Source organism: Bos indicus, chromosome 3 (assembly GCF_029378745.1).
Source record: "Bos indicus isolate NIAB-ARS_2022 breed Sahiwal x Tharparkar chromosome 3, NIAB-ARS_B.indTharparkar_mat_pri_1.0, whole genome shotgun sequence".
NCBI lineage: Eukaryota > Metazoa > Chordata > Mammalia > Artiodactyla > Bovidae > Bos > Bos indicus.
Genome location: NC_091762.1, coordinates 27,062,792 through 27,077,937, shown reverse-complemented (window position 1 = coordinate 27,077,937; position 15,146 = coordinate 27,062,792). Strand labels below are relative to the sequence as shown.

Sequence of the window (15,146 nt, the reverse complement as noted above, 5' to 3'; positions counted from 1 at the left end):
TACATGACCATTGGAAAAACCATAGCCTTGACTAGACGGACTTTTGTTGGCAAAGTAATGTCTCTGCTTTTCAATATGTTATCTAGGCTGGTCATAACTTTCCTTCCAAGGAGTAAGCATGTTTTAATATCATGGCTGCAGTCACCAAGTGCAGTGATTTTGGAGCCCCCCAAAATAAAGTCTACCACTGTTTCCACTGTTTCTCCATCTATTTCCCATGAAGTGATGGGACCAGATGCCATGATCCTATTTTTCTGAGTGTGGAGCTTTAAGCCAACTTTTTAACTCTCCTCTTTCACTTTCATCAAGAAGCTTTTGAGTTCCTCTTCACTTTCTGCCATAAGGGTGGTGTCATCTGCATATCTGAGGTTATTGATATTTCTCCCGACAATCTTGATTCCAGCTTGTGTTTCTTCCAGCTGAGCGTTTCTCATGATGTATTCTGCATATAAATTAAATAAGCAGGGTGACAATATACAGCCTTGATGTACTCCTTTTCCCATTTGGAGCCAGTCTGTTGTTCCATGTCCAGTTTGAACTGTTGCCTCCTGACCTGCATATAGGTTTTTCAAGAGGCGGGTCCGTTGGTCTGGTATTCCCATCTCTTTCAGAATAATGCATATATATGCAATTTAGAAAGATGGTAATGATAACCCCATATATGAGACAGCAAAAGAGACACAGATGTCCAGAACAGTCTTTTGGACTCTGCAGGAGATGGCGAGGGTGGGATAATTTGGGAGAATGCCATTGAAACATATATATTATCATATGTGAAACAAATCGTCAGTCCAGGTTCAATGCATGATACAAGATGCTCGGGGCTGGTGCACTGGGATGACCCAGAGGAATGGTATGGGGAGGGAGGTGGGAGGAGGGTTCAGGATGGGGAACACATGTACACCTGTGCTGGATTCATGTCAATGTATGGCAAAACCAATATAATATTGTAAAGTAATTAGCCTCTAATTAAAATAAATAAATTTATATTAAAAAAAGGAAGAGTTACGACAAGTATATAATTTGCAATTTATATAAATTATAGAACATAAAGTCTTATTGAATTGTAAATTTCCTACAGCTAGAACAAAAGGAAGAATACAAGCTTGTATGAAATATGATTGATTATAATGAAAGAAATAGTTTTTATGACTACGATTGGTCCCTGTGAAATGTCCAGTCCAAGTCCCAACTTCCTCCATGCTTGCAGCAAGTTTCCAGATGTCCCATTGTTTAGGCCCAATCTGTTTATCAAGGACGACTGGAGGACGAGGGAGGGGGGCATTCCATCATCAAGCCACCCAAGAAGTCCTCTGTCATGGTAATGTTCCATTGTAGTATTAGTAACCTTCTATGCTATTTGAGTAACAAAATCACACACAGTGCTATTAATATAATCTGAGCAGTTAGATAACCATATACCATGGAGTCCCCAATCAACAATTGTATGATTAGCCATAAACATTAATTTTCCTGATTTGGCCTGACATTTGTCCCAATGAACAAGAATATATTTAAAGCTCTTATTAGTAAACCCTTTGCATAGTGTTCTTTGTTGTTTCCCTCATTCTTTCCCTAAAGTTTCAGTAGTATAAACATGGTTCATGGACAAAGAAAGGGAAGTAAATAATCCAAGCAATGTGTGGAAGTTCTTTTTTGGAGGCAAAACGAAAGCCCAAGTTTGTCGATTAACATTAATACATAATTTTAGTGGGCCCATGCATAAAGGAAGGATTTCATAGCCTAGAAAAATGTTAATTAGTCTTCCTTCTTCCTCAGGATGAGAGGGCCCTTCCAAGCTTCAAGGAGGGGACACATGTGTTGAGTCATTAGTGGATACGATTGGTCCTATATCTGTCCATTCTGTAACCTACAATAAAAAGGGGGGTTAGGCCCCCCCTATAAGCCCAATAAGTGTGATCAATCAAGTCAGCCTGAGCGGGGGAAGCAAAAGCAAGCAAAGCAAGCACAGCAAAGAAAAATATTCTCAGGATTCCAAGGCATTCCCTGTTGAGAAATCAGATATTCAGTTTGATTAGTAAGGGTTTTTATCTGTCCCCAAGTAGAGAGATCATAAGGTCAGTGATGTACAGTGTGGTTTTTTGGAAATTTTTAAAGCTGCCATGGCTTGTACTGGAATTTATTCTTCCTGGGGTTTTTGTTGTTTTGTCTCTAGTTTGAATGTTGGGGGTCCCCTTAGGTTGAATCTTCCGAAGAGGAAACCATGTGAGTTCGTTGGATCCATCTGGAGAAATAGAAGAATATCCCTTTCCCTATAAGATTAGTTTCTTAGATTTCCATTGATTAATCTGTCTTGATACCAAATGGGCAAAGGAAGGGAGGTATCCTTCAATGTCTCGAAATGTTTTTCTGCTTTTGTCAAAATATCTCCTTGTAGTAAGTTTAAAAAATTTAAAATAAATAAAGCTATATTAACAACAGTTATGGAGAAGGCAATGGCACCCCACTCCAGTACTTTTGCCTGGAAAATCTCATGGATGGAGGAACCTGGTAGGCTGCAGTCGGTGGGGTCACACAGAGTCGGACACGACTGAGAGACTTTCCTTTCACTTTTCACTTTCATGCATTGGAGAAGGAAATGGCAACCCACTCCAGTGTTCTTGCTTGGAGAATCCCAGGGACGGGGAGCCTGGTGGGCTGCCGTCTATGGGGTCGCACAGAGTCCGACACGACTGCAGTTACTTAGCAGCAGTAGCAGCAGCAACAATAATTACAGAAAGAAAGGAAAGCGATAATGATGAAAACATTTCTAGGAAATATTTTAGTACAAAAGAAATCATCTAGAGATCTGTTTGGGGACTGGTATTTGGTTGTGGTTTTGAATTAATGGGTTGATTTCTTCCTTATTCAGTACATACATTTTTCTTGATATAAAAAGAAATAGGATCTGACTATTTTAAGTGGTTTGTGTTATTTGGGGCAAAGCATTAGGAGCAAACAGTTAAGCACTTTTTCCTAAGTGAAATTACTGAAAAGCTGATGCAGAACAAGTTGACAAATGAAACGTTGCTCACATCCAAATACCTGACCTTGTCCCTGGAAAAGAAATGCAGCCCAGTGGCTGCTGAATCTCTCTGTTCAGCGTGTTAAAGAAGATGATTGTACTTTCAAGACAGACTGGAAAAGAAGCTGAATATTTTGTATTTTTGATATTCTTAGGAACAAATAACTTATTTGGCAAATGATGTCTTTTTTATGTTTTTTTTTTTGTATTGTGAAATAGGCAGTGAAGTTGATGTTATTTTAAGAATCTTACAGACTGGAAACAGAAATAAAGCTATATTAATAATAGTTATAGGCTTAAAGAATATATTGCATTAGAATCTAGTAAAGTCTGTTCTGGATAAGGAAGATAAGAGTGTTCCTGTGTATTTCTTATTTGATTTTTTACTTGCAGTTACAGTGTGTAATGTGTTTAATTATGTCTTGTGTTTGTGGATTACAAGGAATGTCTGTAATCTGTTGTAATAAGGAATGAATGTAAAAATTGTTTTAATTTGCTTAGAAATATAGGCAGGCCATTGTTTGTTTTTATAGAATTAGGTGTTCTCATTATCGCAAAGTAATTAATAGGTGGGTTCTAATATATTGTGTAGTTTCACCTCAGAGAGGTGTGGCCCATATAAAAGAAGCATTTGTATCAATCGAGACATGTAAGAAGGAAGAGGAAGAAAGTTCAGGGCAATGAGTTACATCCATTTGCCATAAAACTTTCTTTCATTTGTCATAAACCTTTTGTGTATTTTTTTTTATTCATTTTATTTGCCATTTCTTATATCTTTTTATTAAAAGCATATATCTTTTCTTTGAAGTGTCTTGTTAGCATTTTATAGATTGGTGAATATATTTATATTTTATAATATATATTTATTTATATATATATTTGTATTTATTAATAGTCTAAAATCTCTTTAGTTTTTTAGTAAGAAAAAATGTTTTGTAAGAGGAAGTTAGCGTTCAGTAATTCATGTTTTAAAATCTTACTTCATTTGGAAATGACCTAGCTATTTAATAAACTTTTATTATTTAGTTTAGTATAACTCCAGAAACTTAAGTTACCCCAATCCTAAGAGATTATTTTAGATGATTATAATAATAGATTATTCTATGAAAAATATAATTATTTTTAATAGAGTTTATCTAAAAGTTTTCATCTCATTTATATATTATATATATATATATATATATATATATAAAGAGCTACCTTTTTGTTGAGAAATTTAGTTCACCTTAAACCTAGGCACAATAAAAGTATTATATAATGTTGATGACTTAAGACATGTCTTAATTAGATTAGCAAATAATTATATATAAATTATATTTATATTTAAATAAACATTATATTTACTATTAAATATTTTTCAGTTCATGTGGACTTGAATTTAAATAGAGATTAATTTCATATTATCTAAAAATAAAGACATATATTGAGACATAATTTAGATAGATAGGCATAGTTTTCCGCTTGAAATTTAAAATATCTGTCGTTTTTTTTTTGAGTTCCACCAATTTGTTTATGGCTGGAGTCCTAGATGGAGTGGGCTGTGTATCCCAAGGACATGATAAGAGTTAACTTTAGGTTTTTTCTTAGGCCTGTTTTTGTTTCCCAGGCAGAATTGGAGTTCCAAAAAAGTATTTTAACAAGTTAACCTTTTCCTAACCGCACATGTAAGAAGAATCGGTTTTGCAATTTCAAAAAAGATTTTATTTTAATCAGTTTTCTCTGGAGTCTAAAGCAATTTTGTAAATCAATAATAATAATGTGCCAATTTTGAGGAATAAGTAATAGGTGATGGGATCTCCGGTTGTAATGTATCCATAGGTTTCATAGATGCATTAACCTTTTTTAAGGTCTGTTAAGAGATGCCATTTGTTAGATTTCTTTTTTATAACAAAAAAAGGAGAATTCCAAGGACAGCAAGATTCCTCAATATGTTTTAATTCTAACTGTGTCTATAAGTTCTTTAGTAGCCTGTAATTTTTCTTTTTTAAGGGGCCATTGCTCTGCCCAAATAGGCTTGTCATTCTTCCAAGTTATTTTAATAATTGCTTTGTTTGTTAAACGAGCAGTGGTCCTTAGGAAAAATGTGGAATGTATATCTGAGTTTCCCATAGCATAAGTAAGTCCCTTCCTATTAGATTAAGGGGTGCATCTATCACATAAGGTCTTAATGTTGCAGGCTGGCCTTTTGGTCCTTCATATGGGTAGATTTGTACATTTTGATAAATTTCTTGTACTTTGGTTTGAGAAATTCCTGCAATTTGGCAAGAGATTTTTTGTATAGGCCAGGATTTGGGCCATAAGTGTTTGGAAATAACAGTAATATCAGATCCAGTGTTGAGGAGACCAGAAAATCTTTTACCATTAATTTTGATATTTATTTTTAGTTGGGCATATTCAGATACCAATGATGTCCATAAGGATTATTTTTGATCTGTACTGTTGAATCTGCCTGTTCGTGTGTCATTAGAAGAGTTAATAGAAGTGTAAGGCAAAAAAAGTAATTGAGCAATTTTGTCCCCCTTTTTGAATTGCCACAGAATCTGAGATGACATCACAATTTGAATCTCTCCTTTATAATTTGAATCAATTATTCCAGGGTGAACAGTAATTCCTTTAGAAGTCAAACTAGATCGGCCAAGTAAAAGACCGAAGGTTTGTGGGGGCAGAGATCCAAAAAGTCCAGTAGGTACTCTAGAAGGGACTGTTCGAGGGTAAAGGAAAAAGTCATTTAGGGCTGGTATACGGACGGCAGCACTGCCTGAAGTTGAGGGTTTGAGGGAAAAGATAGAATTTGCCCCTGGTTTTTGTTGTAGGGGACCTGGGGGGTGCCCTGTTTGGAGTTTCCTGGAATAGGTTTTCCTTCAATATCAAATTTAGATTTACAATCTTTGGCCCAATGCATTCCTCTACAGCAGCGAGGGCAAATTCTTGGAGGTTTTTTATTAGCCTTCTTAAGGCAGTCCCCTTTTAAATGGTTTTTATCTCCACATGTAAAGCATCCATCATTTCCCTTTTTAAAGATAGCAGCCATTGTCTTAGCTAGCATTTGCATCTTTTAAGTTTCTGATCCTAAATTGTGACAAGCCTTCAAATAATCAATAACAGTCCCAGTTTCACGAATTGGAGCAATAGCTCTTAAACATTCCTGATTTGCATTCTCATAAGCAAGTAATTTCTCTAGCTGTTTCTTGGTTTCTTCTCTGATTACAGTATGGGAAATAGCAGTTTCTAATCTAGCTAAAAAATTAGCATAACTTTCATTAGGTTCTAACAAAGGAGAGACTTCTGGAGTTGCGCCTGTTGGCAAAGGAGGAGCATTTGGAGCAGCCGGGGCAGGGCTAGTAAGAAAATTTTGAAATATTTTATGTTGTTCTAATTGGGCCTTTTGTAAAGTTTTATCACCTACTTGATATTCATGCAATAAGTATTCAGTCTGTTGTCAAATATCGTGAGGGCTAGAATTACCTTGAAATGGCAGAATTACAGCTTTCATGAGAGCCCATAGGGGCCAGAAATCAATCGGAATATTTTTTCCCTGCCTGGTGGCTCGTTCAACATTTTCTTTGACCTGGTGCCAAATTTCTAAATCAAAACTGCATTTATCAGGGAACCAAGGATTACATTTAACCATTGTTTGAAAGCAAGCCTCTATTCATTGACGCGAAACCAAAAATCCCTGCTTTAAACAAATGGTGAAGTAAAGTAGAGAAATAATGGGGCTTTCCAGCCGTTTGACCCGTGTCTTAGTACTTACCAACCTCAATAGGCCCTGACCTCAATAAGCCTGGAGTCACTCCGTCCAAAATGCCACGTATACCAGTGTCCGCGTTCTGGGTGCCACTTGTTGGGGTCCTTTAATGGACTGGAACCTGGTGGTCTGGAGTCCATGATAAGAAAGTGAAAGAGAGAGAGCCGGAGGGAGGGAGAGAGAGGAAGCAAGCAAGAAAGAAAGAAAGACACGGGGACCCAAGCTCTGATGGAGCAAAGGTGCTTTAATGATCTTTCTGTGAGTATATATAGGCTGTTGTACAAGAAACTTCTTTCAACAATGATAAAGGTCAGAAAACCGAACATATAGCAACTGTTACCAAGGGAGCAAGGGATTAATAATGGTCACAAGGTCAGGAGACAATCCATATCTCAAGAAAGGGGATCGAGACTAAGCAGTTTTGCCGTAAAGAGAATGTTTACTGAAGGAGATTCAAGCCTGTCTCACATAATGACCTCAGTCCTGGGAGCATCTTGCTGTTCCACTAGTTTCTGACAACAGAAAACCGATAGGAAACCGAGGATTTATGAGAAACAGCATGTAGGAATCCTCCTGTTAAACATTCCCTGACACCATGAAGTGATGGGACTGGATGCCATGATCTTAGTTTTCTGAATGTTGAGCTTTAAGTCAACTCTTCACTCTCCTCTTTCACTTTAATCAAGAGGCCTTTTAGTTCCTCTTCACTTTCTGCCATAAGGGTGGTGTCATCTGCATATCTGAGGTTATTGATATTTCTCCTGGCAATCTTGATTCCAGCTTGTGCTTCCTCCAGCCCAGCGTTTCTCATGATGTAGTTTGCATAGAAGTTAAATAAGCAGGGTGACAATATACAGCCTTGATGTACTCCTTTTCCTATTTGGAACCAGTCTGTTGTTCCATGTCCAGTTCTAACTGTTGCTTCCTGACCTGCATACAGGTTTCTCAAGAGGCAGGTCAGGTGGTCTGGTAGTCCCATCTCCTTCAGAATTTTCCACAGTTTATTGTGATCCATATAGTCAAAGACTTTGGCATAGTCAATAAAGCAGAAATAGATGTTTTTCTGAAACTCTTTTGCTTTTTCAATGATCCAGCGGATGTTGGCAATTTGATCTCAGGTTCCTCTGCCTTTTCTAAAACCAGCTTGAACATCTGGAAGTTCATGGTTCACGCATTGCTGAAGCCTGGCTTGGAGAATTTTGAGCATTACTTTACTAGCGTGTGAGATGAATGCAACTGTGCGGTAGTTTGAGCATTCTTTGGCGTTGCCTTTCTTTGGGATTCTTCCCCTTATGTTGCTGATTTGCTAAAGAGAGACTAAGTTGGATATTCTAATGAGTCACAAGGTAACATCTAACAATATACCTGTACATGGTTGTTGTTGTTCAGCTGCTAAGTCATGTCTGACTCTTTGCAACTCCATGAACTGGAGCAGACAGGCTTCCCTGTCCTTCACTATCTTCTGGAGTTTGTGCAAACTCATGTCTATTGAGTCAGTGATGCTATCTAACCATTTCATCCTCTGCTGCTCCCTTCTCCTCCTGTCTTCAGTCTTTCCCAACATCAGGGTCTTTTCCAATGAGTCAGTTCTTCGCATCAGGTGGCCAAAGTATTGGAGCTTCAGCTTCAGCATCAGTCCTTCCAATGAATATTCAGGGTTGACTTCCTTTAGGACTGACTGGTTTGATCTCCTTGCTGCCAAGGGGGCTCTCAATTTGAGTCTTCTCCAGCACCACAGTTCAAAAGCATCAATTCTTCGGTGCTCAGCCTTCTTTACAGTCCAACTCTCTCATCCATACGTGACTACTGGAAAAACCGTAGTTTTGACTATATGGACTTTCGTCAGTAAAGTGATGTCTCTGCTTTTTAACACACTGTCTAGGTTGTCAGCTTTTCTTCCAAGGAGCAAGCATCTTTTAATTTTGTGGCTGCAGTCACTGTCTGCAGTGATTTTGGAGCCCAAGAAGATAAAATCTGTCACTGTTTCCCCCTTTTCCCCATCTATTTACCATGAAGTGATGGGGCCAGATACCATGATCTTAGTTTTTTAATGTTGAGTTTTATGCCAACTTTTTCATTCTCCTCTTTCACCCTCATCAAATATATACATGTATAATGAAATCTAACTAAAATTTAATCTGGTGGAGCATCAACTTTATTATAAAGATGAGAGGGTATATGATCACTTTAATTCCTATCGCCATTTTTTTTTTCCACAAGGGCAATCAAGAGTCAGTTACTTAAACTGGTGTGTCAAATCCTAAATGCCCATAACAGCCAAGAAAACAGCTTAGCAATCCCCCATCAAGCTCTGATTTTTCTTCCAGACAGCTAGAATCAACAGTGACACCCTCCCCTGAAAACTTAAAAAACTTACTTGTGTCCAGAACGCGGATGCCGATGGGGGCCGACTCCTCCTCGGTCAGCCGGTACCATTCCTTTTGAGGGCTGGGCAGCCACTCCTCCACACGGCAGGAGTAGTTACCCGTGTCCTGGGGGCTGGCCTGCAGCACGGTAAGCCGGTACAGGAGCGGGGAGAGCATCTGAAAGCGGAGCCTGCCCTCCCAGGGGCTACCCTCTGGGCCAAAGACAGCATCTGCACCCACGCTCAGCAGGGCTGTCCGCTCTGTGGGGTCCTCGTCCTCCTCTTCATCCACCTCCACTTCCTCCTCCTCCTCCTCCTCCCCATCTTCTGGGCCAGGGCTACCCCTCTTTCCTCCAGCTTTAGTCCTCAGGGAGTACCAGGCCACGGCGAAGCGGGAGTCCTGGCTGGAGCGAGACACGATGCTACAGTCCAGCTGGAAAGCTGCCTTCTCGAACACTGTGGCATTCGGGACCACTGTGTCCACCTGCAGGGCAGCATCTGGGGGAGACGAGGCTGTTTTAGTTTCTGCTCAAAACAACTAAATGTCCACCATTAAATATGTTTTAGGAATACAGTAACATACAAGAGAGTTCCATGCCTCTATTGAAAGGAATGAGGGGGCATCGTGTACAGAGAGGAGGAAGGAAATTCAAGAAAAACTGTTAGAGAACAGCACGCTGTGTACTCCACACATCACTCTGCAGAAGAAAATGTGTGTGTGTGCTCAGATGCTCAGTTATGTCTGACTCTTTGTGACCCCACGGACTGTAGCCTGCCAGGCTCCTCTGTCCATGGGATTTCCCAAGCACGAATACTGCAGTGAGTTGCCGATTCCTACTCCAGGGGATCTTCTTGACCTAGGGATCATACCCGCATTCTCTTGAATCTCCTGCACTGGCAGGTAGGTTTCTTTACCACTAGCACCACCTGGGAAGCCCCACGGAAGAAAATAGAAAATACATTTTATTCCATTTGATTGGAATATCTGTGGAAGAATTCACAAGGAGCTGGTAACATGGATGCTTATAGGAATCCAGAGGGAGAGGGGCAGATTTTTCACTGTGATCCCTTGTAGTGGTTGAATAGATTTCTGCCCAAAGTCATGTCCACCTAGACTCTCTGAATTTCCTTAATTGGAAATAGAATCTTTGCAGACATACTTTAGTTAAGATGTGCTCATAACTGATTTGGGGCAGGCCTACATATCAGGAGAGAAGAGGGCACACAGAGACACATGGAGAAGGACATAGAAAGGCAGAGACAGAGTGGAATGATGTAGCCACAAGCCAGGGAACATGGGGCCATGAGAAGCTGAAAGAGACAAGGAAGGACTCTTCCCTAGGAACTTCAGGGGAGCAGAGCCCTGATAACACTTTGATTTCACCCTTCCAGCCTCCACAACTATGAGAGAACAGATTTCTGTTGTTTGAAGCTACGAAGTTTGTGCTAATCTGTTATGATGGCCCTTGGAAATGAATTCACCCCCTTAGCAGCTTTTGAATTTAAACTGTGTGCATGTTGGTTGTTGGCTACAACACAGGAAACCCAAGGAGATAAACAATCTCCAAGGAATGAAGCCAAGCAACAGATAATAAACCTGAAAGGGCTCCTTACCCTGAGTATGGAATCCCCAGGAGGATAACATGGACAGTGTCCTCTCAATGGACGTAGGAGATGCAGTCCAACCACTAAGAGATAACTGAACAAGTTAAGTCGTATCCCACAGATGCCACCAGACGGCTCTATCTGCTTCTTTTGCAGGTTTGGGCTCTCTAGAGTAGGTTCTGGAGAAGGCAATGGAACCCCACTCCAGTACTCTTGCCTGGAAAATCCCATGGGCGGAGGAGCCTGGTAGGCTGCAGTCCATGGGGTCACTAAGAGTTGGACACGACTGAGCGACTTCACTTTCACTTTTCACTTTCATGCATTGGAGAAGGAAATGGCAACCCACTCCAGTGTTCTTGCCTGGAGAATCCCAGGGACAGAGGAGCCTGGTGGGCTGCCGTCTGTGGGGTCGTACAGAGTTGGACACAACTGAAGTGACTCAGCAGCAGCAGCAGCAGAGTAGGTTCTAAACGTGTAATTCATTCCCTACCTCCTCCCTTTGGCTCTGTTTATGAAATGCTCATGCAAGATGCCAACGTAGCATCAACAAAAATAGACTGAATCAGATTCTACTTGGATGACGACCAAATAGGAGCCTTTCCCAAGTGCTGCCCTGGGCTTTCAATGAATTGGCTGAATTGGCTTGCAGGTGAACACAAAGCTAGTTACCGCCACTCCCTTGGGGCTCTGCTAAGCCCCTCCACATTCCTCTCTGCACATACGGAATCTCGCGTGCGCCACTGGACACAAAGCTTAGGAACCAGCTATAGGTGATGCACATGGTGCATCAACCCAGCTATCACCAGGGATGCGTGGTGGGGCACGGTGGGGAGAGGGTGATGGTGGTGGCAGGAAACGCTGCAGGGGCCAGAGGGCAGAAAGTGGCAGGACAGGAAATAGGTTTGCAGGCAACTCAAACTGTCTCACCCATCAGCTTATCCCTCCAGGGAACACAGCTGATGTGCCAACAGAGAAAGGCTGTGCTGGCCCAAGTGAGGCATTGGACCCATCATGGCAAGGTGGTAAGGGGCTGTGAACATTCAGTTCCCCAGAAGGGCCTCTTCCATCTAGTCTCCCTTTCTGTCTTCTAGTCTAAGGCTCACAATTTTTCGGAGCCCCTTCAAGGGGCTTCCCTGGTAGCTCAGAAGGTAAAGAATCTACATGCAATGCAGGAGACCCAGGTTTGATCACTCTAGTATTTTGCCTGGAGAATCCATGGACAGAGAAGCCTGGAGGGGACTAACACTCAAATGCCTTGTTTATGTTAATCACTCAACACAAGTTTTTTGAATAAAATTAATTTTCACCTTCCCACAAGCCCAGTCCCCTTAACATGCCTCTTTACCAACTTGGTTTTCTGCATCTGTCCCCTTGTAGAAGAGGCGAAACCATCTCCCTGATCAGCCTTTAACACTCTTTTCCTTACTTTCCCATGTTTAAGCTACAAGAAAATAGTTTGTCCCTGCCCCTCCCAGAGGTCATGCTGATACTTCCAAGCTGTGACCTAGACCAGTGACTCTGATCTGTGGTCCCTGCTCTGGGGGAGGAATGTGGTTTCCCCTCTCCTCTGGTGAACCAAACACAACTACTAACCTATTCAGCAATAGTCCCACCCTGAAGAAGCACAAGCCGGAATCAAGATTGCTGGGAGAAATATCAATAACCTCAGATATGCAGATGACACCACCATTATGGCAGAAAGTGAAGAGGAACTAAAAAGCCTCTTGATGAAAGTGAAAAAGGAGAGTGAAAAAGTTGGCTTAAAGCTCCACATTCAGAAAAATAAGATCATGGCATCGGGTCCCATCACTTCATGGGAAATAGATGGGGAAACAGTGGAAACAGTGTCAGACTTTATTTTTAGGGGCTCCAAAATCACTGCAGATGGTGATTGCAGCCATGATATTAAAACACGCTTACTCCTTGGAAGGAGAGTTATGACCAACCTAGATAGCATATTGAAAAGCAGAGACATTACTTTGCCAACAAAAGTCCGTCTAGTCAAGGCTATGGCTTTTCCAGTGGGCATGTATGGATGTGAGAGTTGGACTGTGAAGAAAGCTGAGTGCCAAAGAATTGATGCTTTTGAACTGTGGTGCTGGAGAAGACTCCTGAGAGTCCCTTGGACTGCAAGGAGATCCAGCCAGTCCATTCTAAAGGAGATCAGTCCTGGGTATTCTTTGGAAGGACTGATGCTAAAGCTGAAACTCCAATACTTTGGCCACCTCATGCGTAGAGTTGACTCATTGGAAAAGACTCTGGTGCTGGGAGGGATTGGGGGCAGGAGGAGGGGATGACAGAGGATGAGATGGCTGGATGGCATCACCAACTTGATGGACACGAGTCTGGGTAAACTCTGGGAGTTGGTGATGGACAGGGAGGCCTGGCATGCTGCGATTCATGGGGTCGCAAATAGTCGGACACAACTGAGCAACTGATCTGAACTGAGTTCCTTCAGCTTCCATATTTCATAAGCAATGCAAGGCGATTCTTAACTCAACTCTTAGAGCTCTTTTATTTCCAATCTTCTATATGTTCAACTTATATCAGAAAAAAAAGCTCTGAGGTACATCTACATAAAGAATCTTAGGCAAGTAGTAAAAATGGTGGTCATGAAATGCTTTCAATGACAGGGGGAAAGGCTCACAAAAGAATGCTGGGGCCGGGGGGGAAATCACATGAAACAGTAAGATGCTGACTTCATTTTCAGAGAGAGACACACACAGAGGGAATATGAAGATATGTTGTTTACTTGTAAGCTGTGTCTGACTCTCTGTGACCTCATGGTCTGTAGCCCGCCAGGGTCCTCTGTCCATGGAATTCTCCAGGCAAGAATTATTGGAGTGGGTTGCCATTTCTTTCTCTAGAGGATCTTCCCAACCCAGGGACTGAACCTGCATCTTCTGCCTTGGCAGGCAGGTTCCTTACCACTGACCCACCAGGGAAGTCCATGAAGATATACAGACAGTGAGATTACAGACTTTTTTTTTTGGCCACACCATGCGGCAGGATCTCAGTTCTCCCACCAAGTATCGAACCAGCACCCCCTGCAGTAGAAGCTCGGAGACTTAACCACGGGACTGCCAAGAAAGTCCCTACAGATAATTTTTTATTTCAAAACTGTATTTTTCTATTTTCCAAATGCTGTTATTAGTATGATCACCTTATATAATCGGAGAAGGAAGGGAGGCAGGCAGGCAGGCAGCTGGTTGATCTGGGCTACTCAACTGGCTAAACAGGAGGCGGACTCAAGGCTGCAGACTTAGGGGCCACACTATGAGCACACAGCGTGGCAGGAAGGAAACCTGGGCAACCACTCGGTCTGCTCGACACGCTGGCAGCGTGACACTTCTCTTTAGGCTTCAGTTCTCTCCAGAGTAAAACCCACACTCAGGGCCCTGGTAAGGACTGAACATGAACTGCCCCCCTGTGGCTGGGAGGGATGCAGCTGGCTGCCTCCTCCCATGCTGCCTGGAGCCTCATGTGGGGATCTACAAAATGGGTGGGAGGAGGAGGGAGACAGTGTTCAGCTGCTGCATCTACCATTTGTCTTTGGGGAAAGACATGCAGCGCACTCAAGGCAAGGGGGAAAGGGGAAGAAAGCTCATGGGAAATACGTCTCAAAACAGAGGCAATTCCCTCTCCAGCTTAGGCAAGACAGGAGGACAGAGATAATGTCCTCTTCTATAACAAAGGCTGTATCTGCTCGCTGAAGTGTGTGCCATGATGTGTGGGGCGGGCATAACCGTGAGGCTCCAGGATTCCACCAACAAAAAGAGCTGCTCTACTTAGATGTGAAAGCATTATGAAAGCTTCCCTTGGCGCCAGTGACCACAAACAGAACCCTGGGATGCTGAGAACATAAGACAAAACATTCCTCTGGATACAGGTCCCAGTGCATTTCTGTCCCATGTCCTTCAGGGGCCTGTCCTTAACTGACCTGTGGTCTGATAGGAATGAGTGATGACATGGTGTTTCAGAGGACACAGGAATCCTGCACATCTTTGCTTTGATTATGTGTTTGAATATAGAACAATAATTCTACCCAGTAATTATGCACATTTGGGTACTTTAGAACCAACAATAAAGAAAAGCATGAGGCTGCACAGAATAGTCATTAGCACCAATAAAATTATTAGGAAGTGAGAGTGTAAAGGCTACAGCTACTTCATTTTCTATTTAAATCATATGAATCAATTCTTTTCCACTGAAAATCCACAAACTGAATTTTCAGAACCACATGATTATACTGTTTCAAGATTTTTGCCACCTGTCTGAATCTGAATGTATTCTTTGAAAAGAATATATTCTACTCTATATATGGGCTTCCCTGTGGCTCAGTAAGTAAAGAATCCACTTGCAATGCAAAAGATTGCCTACAATGAGGGTTAGATCCCTGGGTC

General features: G+C 41.7%; 1 protein-coding gene across 4 annotated transcripts in view; it reads right to left on the bottom strand.

Moving 5' to 3' along the window:
* IGSF3 (immunoglobulin superfamily member 3) overlaps positions 1 to 15,146 on the bottom strand; it is a 129,906-nt gene that overhangs the window by 13,705 nt on the left and 101,055 nt on the right. For all 4 annotated transcript variants that reach the window (XM_070785848.1, XM_070785851.1, XM_070785850.1 and 1 more), the window contains one exon: positions 9,151 to 9,636. In XM_070785848.1, the coding sequence (XP_070641949.1) occupies positions 9,151 to 9,636 (486 nt within the window). The remainder of the gene's footprint in view (positions 1 to 9,150; positions 9,637 to 15,146) is intronic.